Source organism: Mus musculus, chromosome 19 (assembly GCF_000001635.26).
Source record: "Mus musculus strain C57BL/6J chromosome 19, GRCm38.p6 C57BL/6J".
In the NCBI taxonomy this organism is placed as follows: Eukaryota; Metazoa; Chordata; class Mammalia; order Rodentia; family Muridae; genus Mus; species Mus musculus.
In genome coordinates this window covers 10,870,307-10,882,022 of record NC_000085.6, presented here as the reverse complement: position 1 = coordinate 10,882,022, position 11,716 = coordinate 10,870,307, and the positions used below count along the sequence as shown (strand labels likewise).

Genomic DNA, 11,716 nt, shown 5'->3' with positions numbered 1-11,716 from the left:
CCGCCCTAAATGCGTTGTAGACTCGGATCTGCACCGAATCCCGCATCGAGCACCAACTCTACCCACGCCACAGCCTCGACAGTTCTTTCTTTCCCCTTTCCTGCCAAAGGCTTCGCTTCCGTTCCAACTCCAATTTCCGGCGCCATTCTTCTCTTGGAAATATTTGGGAGGGAAAAAACACGTACAAACCATAATGGAGCGAGCAGAGCGCATGCGTCCACGATGCCTGCCAGAAAGACCTGCCAGTCTCCTCCGTCGACCGCCCCGCGCATGCGCAGACTATAAACCAACACCCCGGGAGTTGAGGCGCCGGTTTGGTGGCGCGTTTTCTAGCGAAGTCCCACGTGAAGGATAGCGGTGACCGGAGCAGGGTGAGTGAGGGCCGAGACCAGGGCTGTAGATGCAGCTTAAAGGACAGATTTGCAGGAGGTAACAGGGCGGAGCCGCAAGGCCTTGCGAGCCCTAGTGGGGAGGGGTCGAACGTGGAACGTGGGGCTTAACAAGTATGGGACCCAGATCCTCGTTGCTATGCAACCAGGGGCGTTGTTACTAGGTAACCCTGGAGGAGAGTGTTTCCCGGGATGAGTGGGTTCGAGCGCTGAGGTCTAGCCCTCCGGAGGGAGCAGCTGCCAGATTTGGGGGATGAGGCCAGTGCCGAACTGCACACCTCCCCCAGCCCCATGGTCCAGCCTCCTGCCGCCTCAGTTGGAGCCCCCCTCAGGGTATCCTGACCTCATGGGCCTCGCGACGCCACTATGGAGTGCTTGGCAGGGGATGTGCTGTTCGAAATAGCACATGCCACTGACCCTATTGCCTGGAGTCTGGGCCTTGGGAAGGGAGCGGCAAGGCTGCACACCCCCCCCCCCCCCCTTTGCAAACACCCTGCCCCACAAACAGTTGCTGGGTAGCAGCTGTCAGGGGTTTAGCGAGGGCTGCCTCCGACCTGCCAGAACGCTGACTTCATTCTCCTTAGTGGTGACTTCGCCACGTTTAGGACCTTCTATCTCAGCTGTGCTTCTCATGTGGCTGTCGTATATTTGGACTGACTATTCAAATAACCTCCTCCCCTTCCCTCCCCCCCCCCCCCCCGCCACCTCTCCATGTCTTTATGTCCTACACTTGTGGCTTCTTGGCAGGGCTTCTGATACTCATTTAGCAAGCACTTAGTCATTCTATGCTAGGTGCTGGGGATTCCAAGAAAAGTTAATGTCAAGTTAGTCTGAGAGTCACTGGGAGGCTGTGGGACAAACTTTGAACACAGTGCTTGCACAAATTATCTAACTTCTTGAAGTAACTCTTAACCCAGTTTCAACAGAACTTACATTTGAGGAGATTGAATTTCAGATAGGTTAAGTAACAGGTGTAAAGGTAGTGGCGGCTAACTTGTGATAGATCTGAACCTGTGTCCTTTGTACAGAGAGCTCTTAGGAGGCTTTGCTTAAAGTAGACTTTTCTCTGCGTTGCTGATCTTTGCAACCACTGTTTGATTATGCCTCAGGAATCCTGGGGAGCTTTAAAAACAAAACAAAAAGGCTGAGCTCCTCCCTGGGAGGGTCTGAGTGGGTTGCCTGGGTGGGGCAAACACCCTTGTTTAACAGGCTAGTCAGGCAGGTCAGATGGGCAATCCAGAGTGAGGATTGCAGATCCACAGGACTGCAGTGAGTAGTGAAGGAACCGTGGGGGCCAGCAGAGGGCACCAAGTTAGTTCTTGCCCCTGTAGTGATTTATAGCGAGAAAGGAAAAAGAAGAGGAAGGAGCACTGACTGGAGGTAGTGTGGACAGCCCCACCCCGCCCTGGCAGAGCAAACCACAGCTGAACATAGAGTGACGTCTCACCACCATAGTAAGTAAAGCAGTTCCCCAGCTGAGACTGTCCCTACTAAGCTGAATTGCAGCTGTCTGAACAGGAGTGGCCAGTCTCAGTGCTATCTCTGGCTGTCCCTTCTTACTCTCTTGGTGTGTAACCTGTAAACTCTCAGCGGGTGGGTCATCTTCCAGTATGAAGGCTTTTCTTGGGAGGTTTGGGTGTCTTCGGCTTTACGCTCGATGGTAGGTAATGGAACGGTATGTTCCCATAGGCAGAGAGCAGGTCTTACCAAGGCAGTGTGGACGTGTGGGACAAGCAAAAGGGCAAGCCTGAGCTGCTGGACTTGGGGACACGGTCCCTATTTCTGTTCTCAGCAAAATGGGGTGTCATGATAACTATAGGGCTGGTGAGATGCTCCATGGGGGGAAGGGACCTGCCACTAAGCCTAATGAACTGAGTCCGATCCCTGGGACCCACATGGTGGAAGGAGAGAACCAATTTGTTTAAGTTGGTCTTTGGCTTCCACACATGCAAACATACACACTTGTATACACACACTGTTCTTTTGTAACTAAGTGGTAAAGTGCTTGCCTACCTGTTAGCTCTGAGTTTGATTTCCAGCTACACACACACACACACACACACACACAGATTGTCATAAAAATTAAATGAAGTAGACAACACTTAGTAAATTACGAATCACTATTAAAATTTGATAACTTATACACATTTCCATGTGTGGAGTACCTCCTGTTTGAGGAAACAAAAACGTTTCAGACATGTTCCCATCTTTCAGAGGCCAACGCTGTTTGTCTTTTAATGGCCATAGCATCTTTCTGTATTAATAATATTTTGATGAGTGCTAGTATGTATGTCCTTAATTGGTAGTATTTGCTTTTATATACAAAGCCCTGGGTCCAGTTCCTAGTGCAACACACAGGTAACACACACGTGGCACATACCTGTAAACTCAATACTTGGTGGAAGAAGGAAGATCAGGAGTTGAGAGTCATCAGCAGCATGAGGAGTTCGGGCTAGCCTGGGCTACATCAGGCCCTGACTTAAAGAGCAAAACTGCAAAGTTCTTGATGAGACATGAGGAAGCATGATGATGGTGGGTCAGATTCATATTGCCTGAGCCTCACTTAAAAAAGGAAAGGAAAGGAAAGGAAAGGAAGAGGAACTGATGAAGAAAGTAGCTTGCCAGTTTTCTTCACACCCAGTGTTCTCCAGAATCCTGTGAGATTCTGGCACACTTCAGCTCACCTAGAAGAGCAGTGCTGTCCTCAAGGTGGAGGGGTTAAGTTCAAGGTTCCCTAGACTGGGGCAGGTGGCTGCTTTAAGTTGAAACTGGCCCAGAGAACAGGCTGCTGTGGGAGTTGCAGCTCATGTCACCCTGACCTTCTAGTAGGGAAGAGACGACACCTGATTCCTCCTGTTGGAGGTCCTTGGATATAGGATCCAACCCAAGATAGCAGGCCTGTTCTTTAGGGCCCCAATCATGATTGTGACCCAGATACCTTAGGAACCAACCCATGTTTTCCGCAGCTCCTACCAGTGGCAGGCAGGAACCATCTGGCTCTTGATTTGTGCCAAAGAGAAGAAGATTCTTTCAGCTTGAGGCTTTTTCACTTGAATTGTGTGTCCTGCAACTCCATTTGACCTTGGGGGGCGGGGTGTGTCAGGCAGCTGTTTCTGGTCCAGAAGCTACCCCAATGAAGTATTTTTAGAGTCTTTTTTTTTTTTGCGCCTTCTCTGCCCAAATGGTGGAACATCTTTCTATTCCCTCTCTGCTATCCAGATGACTCTAGATTTGCAGCCAATTCCCCCCAGTACTCTGGTAACCACACATACTTCAAACCCTGGCTTCTCCACCACCTTAGAGCCTCGGCTCAGCCTCGGCTCAGAAGCTCTGACTCACAGGACCTCTCTGGAGCTGCAGGTGTCCTTTTGAGGCCAAGGTAGAATGGGATTTACTAGAGTCCTTTGACGTTTCTCAGCAGAGTGGCAAAGAAGAAGTGGGCCTGCAAACATTCTTCTTACCTACTCCTTACCTGCTTCAATAGGTTGGTGCTTGCTGACTCCTCACTCACGTGTGGCATCATGTTGTGGATGAGATCAGAGCACAGAGCACAAGGTGCTTGGGCAAGTTTTCGCCATAATTCCCAGAGATGGTTGGTGAATGCCAAGTGTGTTCGAGCTTATGGATAATCTGTTATGTGACTTTATAAGTAACTTCTAAACTTGAACACAGTTCAGCAAAGAGGTTGTGGACCAAGAAGGAGTGCTCAGTAGATCTATCTGAACTCATAGCTTGATTTTCCCACACACTGCCTATCTTTCCTTGATTTCATCATTGGGATGACGGTGCCTACTCAATGATAAGTATCTGTCAGACTGAGAAAAGTAGTGCATGCAAGACCAGTGTCTTGCTTTTTATTCCTGATAATCTTTCGTTAAGGGCTGGCTGTTCCTGAACCCTTTGCTTATTTTGGCAATACGAAGTTGAAGTCATTCTGCATCAGTGGTGTGATAGATCGTGGTGTGATACCAGCAGTTTGCTTGCGCACACACACACACACCAGCAGCTGGTTTTCATCTACCCTTCCTTGCTCGGATCTCATATATCTCTTATAATTTAATGCATGGGAACGTTGCCTTTGTCAAAATCATCAGCATTTTGCATGGCTTCCTGCATCATCTCCAGAGGATAAAGGGGGAAAGCAGCCCTTTCAAATATACCGTCCATGTCAATATTTCCATTTTTAAGAAAGCCCTGTAGATAGCTAAAGGATTGGAGAGAGAGAGAGAGAGTAGTTGCCAGGGGAACCAGTCATGTCAACTCTTTTGTTGGTACCTCTCAGGAGAACAGGTGACTACTGATTGAGTTGATTCCAATGGCTAGAGATTTTGTTGATCACACTTATATAATATAATGAAACTTCTAGGAAAATACAGATAAGACCAGATTTAGAGAGCTTCCAGATCGCTAACATATGTTGGAGACCTTCCGAGGGTGATGTACCTAGGTAGGGCATGGTAGCTCTGCACTCCTTCTTCCAGACCTTGTGCTACCATCTTTACAGCTGGTGTTCATCAGTATCCTTTAAGTATTTGTGCTTATCCAGTGAACCTAAGCGCTTCTCTGAACCCTTGACTCTCTTCAGCCAGTTAATTGAACCTGACAGAGAGGTCGAGGAACCTTGACTTAGAGTCAGACAGAGCACAGATAAAATAAGCTAGCATCTAAAGTTGTAGACATAAGTCCTGCCTCTCATTGCCCGAAAGCAAACACTTGGGAGAGAAGAATTGGTGGGAAAGAAATCAGATTCATTCAGGGCCTGCCTCTGAGAAAACAGGGGTGTTGGCCTCAAGTCTCCATCTTATGGAATGTAGTTATATAAAGAGGTTTGTAGAGAGGAAGGTATAGGGTGGGGGTGCTACATGCTGAGTGGGGTCTTCTCACCTGGGGCATGCAGCCCCCCCTTTTTTTTCTTTCTGGCCAAAATGCCATGATAGACCTTGACTCCAACCTCCTGGGGCTAGTTCCTATAGTTCTTAGATGGATATTACTTGTGAGTAAGTTAGACTCTGGAGCCATTTATATGTTTTGTATTAGTTGGAGCACAGAATTAAGGAACAAAGAATAATATTACACATCCTGATATAACCCAAAATTCACCAGCTGTTATGGATTCTATACATATAAAGATTTTTTAAGCCAGTGATGGGGGCATATACCTCTAATCCCAGCACTAGGAGGCAGAGACAGGTGAATCTCTGAATTTGAGGCCAGCCTGATCTGTAGAGTGAGTTCCAGGACACTCAGAGATACACAGAGAAACCCTGCCTCAAAAAACAAAAAAAAAAAAAAGATTCTTTAGTGGTTGGTTTCTGTCTGTCTGTCTCTGTCTGTCCTTTTAAGGATTGAACCCATGGCCATGCACATGGTAGGCAAGGCATCTGTCACTTAGCTACCTGCCCCCAGCAACAGTTGACATTTAATCACTATAATACATCTTCTCTTCAGAGGTTAGCAGTGTATCAGTGGGTAAAAGAATGGGAAATCACCCTGGAAAGGATAACCCCCTAAAGAAGGGTCACATTAGTTAGGTGTGATCTGCCAAATCCCTGGTTGTAGGAATTAACTCAGTCATTAGCCATCCTTCCTCCTCAGAGGTTAGGGATGAGAATCTCAACCCTCTAAAGGCATGGCTGGTCCCCTTGGTAATTACCTCCCTAATCCTGTGGTTAGCTAGGGAGTGCTCTAAAAATGGTCTTATTATCATGGAAGGCATGTTGGAAAGGGCTGTCTTTCACCCTTCATCTCTGAAGATGTTGCAGAAGCCAGGCTAAAAGGCTAATTACTTTGACAAAGGAATCTTTATTCTTTTTGTGTATTATATGAAATGTGTGAGCTCTGAGCCAGGAAGGTAGACAAAAACCAAACTGCTGTATGTGTGTTTATATGTATGTCTGTATGTATATACTAGATCATGATCATTGACACAGAATGGCTTCAACTCCCACTCCCAAATAGGCCAAGGGACATGACTCAGTCTTCAGGTTGGTAGTGTCAGAAACTAGTTGAATTAGAAGATGTTCAGTGCAGAAGGGATTGCTTGCTTGCTGAGGATAAGAACAGAACAGAACACCTCGCACAGGTAGTCACTGCAATCTTATGTTGACTGTGGAGTAACAGTGGGGAAGAAACAGCGTTTGGCCTTAGAATGGATCTCAGCTTTAGAATTATTGAAGAGCTGGTCTCTATGACCAGGTCACACAGAGATAGTGCCATTAGAACCAGTGTGCTTAGATAGGGACACTGACATGCCACTCTCAGGTGATGTCATTGAGCAGCCCCAGTTGCGATCCACTGAATACTTTATCCTCCACCAAGGGTAGGGTTTGGAAGCAGAGGCTTGGGTTGAAATCCTTCTAAGCCCAGTGCCCTTGCACAAGTGCTTACCTGCAGTCTCTTTCTTCACACCTGTGCCCACAGGGGCCAGGGACAAAAACCACCTTGCATAATGGCCCCGCGGAGATACTGTTGCAAATGCAGTCATTCTTGTGTCTCTGTTAACCTGTAAATGCTCTATTTTATATTGGTGTACAAAGTGGTAATCCTACTTATTTGCTATTTTTAAGTGACTTTTCCCTATCATCTTTGGCTTAAGTACATTATGAGCTTCTGAGAATGAAGTCTTTAGAGATTTAAAAGTCATGTCTGTTCTTGGTGCCTACGCTGTAGAGACAGGCCTTCAGATGAAGAGTCTGCAGTGAGAGCTTGGCTACTTTAAGGCACAGGGGCCAGGCGGTGGTGGTGCACGCCTTTAATCCCAGCACTTGGGAGGCAGAGGCAGGTGGATTTCTGAGTTCGAGGCTAACCTGGTCTACAAAGTGAGTTCCAGGATAGCCAGGGCTATACAGAGAAACCCTGTCTCGAAAAACAAACAAACAAACAAACAAACAAACAAACGGCATAGGGTAGTACTTGCTGGTGTATTGATCTGGTAGAGAATACAAAAGAGGAAACTGTAAATCAGATGGTTGTGCCAGCATAGATTCCAAGTTGTGGTTCATCTTTTTTGGTAAACAGTGGATTTTAGGTTTGGCTGGGATGTCTGCCGTGGGCCAGGGGTGAAGAAGGGGAATAACAGATCAGTTGGGAGAGTAAAAATGTCCATTGGTTCTGGCTCACTGCTTACCCTATGGCCCTGTCTTGGCAGACACAAACATGGCAGGCGCACACAGCACTCCGTTATGGAGCAGACATCTGCTCAAAGCTGTCCTGATGGTCCTCGTGGCCCTTTTCCTCGTCCACTCCGCATCAGCCCAGTCTCATCGAGAGTTTGCCTCACCTGGTCAACAGAAGAAGGAGACCTCAGCTGATATTTTGACCCAGATTGGCCGATCTCTGAAGGAGATGTTGGATACCTGGCTAGGGCCAGAGACCATGCATGTGATTTCAGAGGTAAGAAAGGTTGTGCCTGTGGTGGCTGTGTGCAGAAAGAAAAGGAGAGACATTGTCAATGCCACCTCACCTCACCACCACATCTTTTGTCCTAGTTGCTACTGCCTAGAGAGAGCCCCACCTTCCACAAACACATCCTGGCACTTCTGCCTCTTGTAAGCTGATTGCCTGGTTCTTGCCGTCCAGGCTTTTTGCACCAACCCATCTTTCTCTAGGCTTGGTCCATTTGGCCAGAAAGGCTACAAAATGAGCTACCCTTATAAACTCATGTTGGTGGGTACCCATAACTTCCGACTTGACCTATCATCTTGAGCTGGCAGAGCTCAGAGATCTGAGTCCCAACTCTTCACCTGTGAAAGTGAGGTGGAGCTCATGAAGGGCCGATGGCAGGATCAGTTCTTCCACCCAGTGCCATTTCTAGTGTGGTGTCTCACCCTTCTGATAGTTCATACTGGACTGGAGAGATGGCTTAGTAGTTAAGAGCACTGACTGCTCTTCCAGAGGTCCTGAATTCAATTCCCAACAAGTACATGGTGGCTCACAACTTTCTGTAATGGGTTCTGGTGGCCTCTTCTGGTGTGTCTGAGAGTTCATACCAAAGTGCCAAGCCAGTGGTTTATAAGATCCGGAATATAGGGCTGGAAAAATGTCTTAGTGGGTCAAGTGTTTACTATGTAAGCATGCAGACACGAATTCAGATCTTCAGAACATACATAAAAACTGGGCATGGTGTATATGTCCGTAGCCTCTAGCAGTGGAAAGCGGGGTGAGAAGAGTTAGGCAGATAACAGGAGCTGGCTGGCTAGACTAGCAAGCAGAAACTAGAGCTCCAGGTTCAATAAGTGACCCTGGCTCAAGAAACAAGAGAGGCTGGATAGGTAGCTCAGCAGTTATAGAAGCTTGCTGCTCTCGCAGAGGACCAGAGTTTGGTTCCCGGCACCCACAGATGGTTCACAACCAATTGTAACTACAGCTCCAGGGGAATCCAGCATCCTCTCCTGGCTTCTTTGGTTGCACCCCACCCCAACACTTATTCATACACAAACACACATGGACACATAAATAAAAATGAACTTTTTTTTTTTAAAGCAAGTGGAGAATTGAGGAAGGGAGCCTAATGTCAGCTTCCAGGCTCCACATGGCCCTGTGTAGCTTCGTAGGCAGACACACAAATCCATAATGCAGTGTAGTTGTCCCAGCCCTGCATGAACATTCTTCCACATACCCTTATGATTCCCTTGGAGGCCTCCAGTTTCATAGGGCGGCTACCATAGGGAGATAGTGATTCACACACAAGTGCACATCCTGCTACCTCCAAAGCAGCTCAGCTGACCAACTGATGTCTGTCTTAGATGTCCTGGATTCTGGGTCAGTGAGGAAATATGTCAGAAGGGCCCCTTCACTGGACTCAGAGTCCATGGATCTTTTCACACAGACCCATTTCCACTGGGGAAGAAACAGGGCAGAGACTTCCCTGCAGGTGTGGTCCAGGCTGAGAGGGCCAGGCAGGAAGAGATGAGCCTCCTCCATGATGGCTTTGTCTTTTTCACAGACCCTGTTGCAGGTGATGTGGGCCATCTCATCAGCCATCTCTGTGGCCTGCTTTGCCCTGTCTGGGATTGCTGCCCAGTTGCTGAGTGCCCTGGGGCTGGATGGTGAGTAGCGGGAATGAGAGATAGCCAGCTGTGCCTGACCTTGCTGTTAGCGGAGGGGGGGCTATCTGCGTGGGGCTAGACAGATGTTTGCTGATGTCCTCAGAGGTACAGTAAAAGGGGAGGCTAGAGATTCTTACCACCTTACAGAGGTTTACTTGTGTTGGACATTGTGCAAAGATGTACTGTCTCCTCTTTGGTTAACCACAGCCTGTGGAGGCACACACACTGTTCTCATATAACAAATGAAGCTCCATTTCCAGTAGTCTTCCGGGAGTCCCAGTCGGGAAGATTGGGATTCAAACCTGTTTCCCAGGCCTGTAAGGATGGGCTATGCCTTTGTAATTATGGCTGTTGGGTCCCTTCTGCTTCACTCTTTCTTGCCCCTCTTTGCCCTCACCACATTGCTAGATTGCTGACTCTGTCCTTTTCCCTTTCAGGTGAACAACTCACCCAGGGCTTGAAGCTCAGCCCTAGCCAAGTCCAGACCCTTCTACTGTGGGGAGCAGCAGCACTGGTCATCTACTGGTTGCTGTCCCTGCTCCTAGGCTTGGTCTTGGCCTTGCTAGGGAGGATCCTGGGGGGTCTGAAACTTGTTCTTTTTGTCGCTGGCTTTGTGGCCCTGGTGAGGTCTGTGCCCGACCCATCTACCCGGGCCTTGATGCTCTTGGCCTTGTTAACTCTCTTTGCCTTGCTGAGCCGGCTCACTGGCTCCAGGAGCTCAGGGAGCCACCTGGAAGCCAAGGTGAGAGGGCTGGAGCGCCAGATAGAAGAGCTTAGAGGGAGGCAGAGGCGAGCAGCCAAGATGCCCAGGAGCATGGAAGAAGAGTGACAAGGGCGTCCCCAAGAGACACCCTCACCGTACCAAAGAGCTGAGCTGCTTCTGGGTCTCACGGACCTCCTTGCAGCCCCCTTGCCCTTTCCTTGCCTTGTGTCCGGAACCTTCACACCTTTACCCCTGCGCTAGCCCCTGGCTGAGAGGAGAGAACCTGTCCTCTGCCGGTGCTCAGTCAAGTGATGGCTCCCTGCCCTTCTGTGCTCCCAGCCTGCCTCCCCCAGGGCAGGTTGGAGCCCTCAGCCCTGGCTTCTGCTCTCAGCCAGCACCACTGCCCGCTGATCTCCGTGATGATTAACCTGCTGCTTCCTTACACAAGGCCTGCCCAGGCTGAAGCTCCTGTTTGACCACTCCCCCCCCCCCCCCCCAGCTCTTTTCTTCCTGCTCCCAGCCACACTACCATCCCAAGTCCCTTGCGGCCCTCTCTGTCTTCCTCATTGCACTGCAATGGGCAGGGGTAGGAGATTGGAGATAAGGATGAAGGGGGAGGAAAGGGTCCCTGGAGGCCTGTGCATCTATGCTCTGTTACAAGTGCCTTAGCAGGAGTCAGCAGCACCCTCCAGGTGCCCCTTGCCACACTGAATGTGGGAAAGTGTGCTGTGGCTACTTCGTGGTCAGAGTGAGCCCCTTGCAGAATCCCCACTCCAGCAAACAAAGCAACGGCCCTGCTGGGATTGTCGAATCTCCCTTGAGGGTTTCAGGGACCTTGAAAAGGGCAGGAGGACCTGCTGTCTTGCAGTTTTACCCCTGTCCACTCTCTGCCATCCAGAAGCAAGCGTTGGTCAGTGTTGTGTCCCAGTAGCTGGGAAGGGCACGGCTTTGCCCTGATCTGTTCTGCAGGGCTAGGAGTGAGCCTGCCACTAACCCCTCTCCACCACTTGCTCACTCTTGGCCTTGGCCTTGGCCTTTAGGTCCCTGGTGGAGGGAGATGACCCATGCCAGGTCCAGCACAAGATGTGAAGATTAAATGCCTATTCTTACTGAAGGTTTGATGTGGAATCATGGCTGCAGTGATATGTTTTTATCAGCGCTTGGTGGTTTTAAAGTGCATGCTATTTTATTATCTTCTTCTGAATAAAATGTATTTACTCAAAAGTCTCTGCTGACAAACTCTCTTCCTTCTGGACTTCTAGCAGAAATCTGTTGGGAGGAAGGGAGGGCTCAGGAAGGCAGGATGTACCTGGTACCTTTCCCCCTAGGACTCTGGAGGGAGGCATGCACTCTCTTGGAAAGCTTGCAGATCTGGCAGCTCTGTTGGGACTGAAGTTGCCCCTTCCTGCAGGGTGCTTATATTGCTAGCTTGGGGAACCTGGAAAAACTGGCTTCCCTCCCAGACTCAGGAATTTACTGAATAAGGTTCTCAATGTGGCTCCAGGTGGTTCTGCTCTTTTGTGTAAGGCCCGGGCACGTTTCTGTTTCTTTTTCCTCTTTAAGTTGCCATGGAGATG

The 11,716-nt window shown here is 49.0% G+C and overlaps 1 protein-coding gene across 2 annotated transcripts; it reads left to right on the top strand.

The window, feature by feature from the left end:
• The first annotated feature begins 279 nt into the window (after positions 1-279).
• On the top strand, positions 280-11,366 carry Tmem109 (transmembrane protein 109). Of its 2 annotated transcripts, none has more exons than NM_134142.1 (4): positions 280-371; positions 7,537-7,781; positions 9,334-9,436; positions 9,874-11,363. In NM_134142.1, exons 2-4 carry the CDS (start codon positions 7,545-7,547, stop codon positions 10,263-10,265), a joined length of 732 nt encoding a protein of 243 aa, NP_598903.1. In that variant the 5' UTR covers positions 280-371; positions 7,537-7,544; the 3' UTR covers positions 10,266-11,363. The 2 variants fall into 2 exon arrangements, with proteins under 2 accessions (NP_598903.1, XP_006527380.1); XM_006527317.1 differs by lacking the exon at positions 280-371 and adding an exon at positions 1,251-1,843 and having other exon boundaries at positions 9,874-11,366.
• The last annotated feature ends 350 nt before the right edge of the window (positions 11,367-11,716 follow it).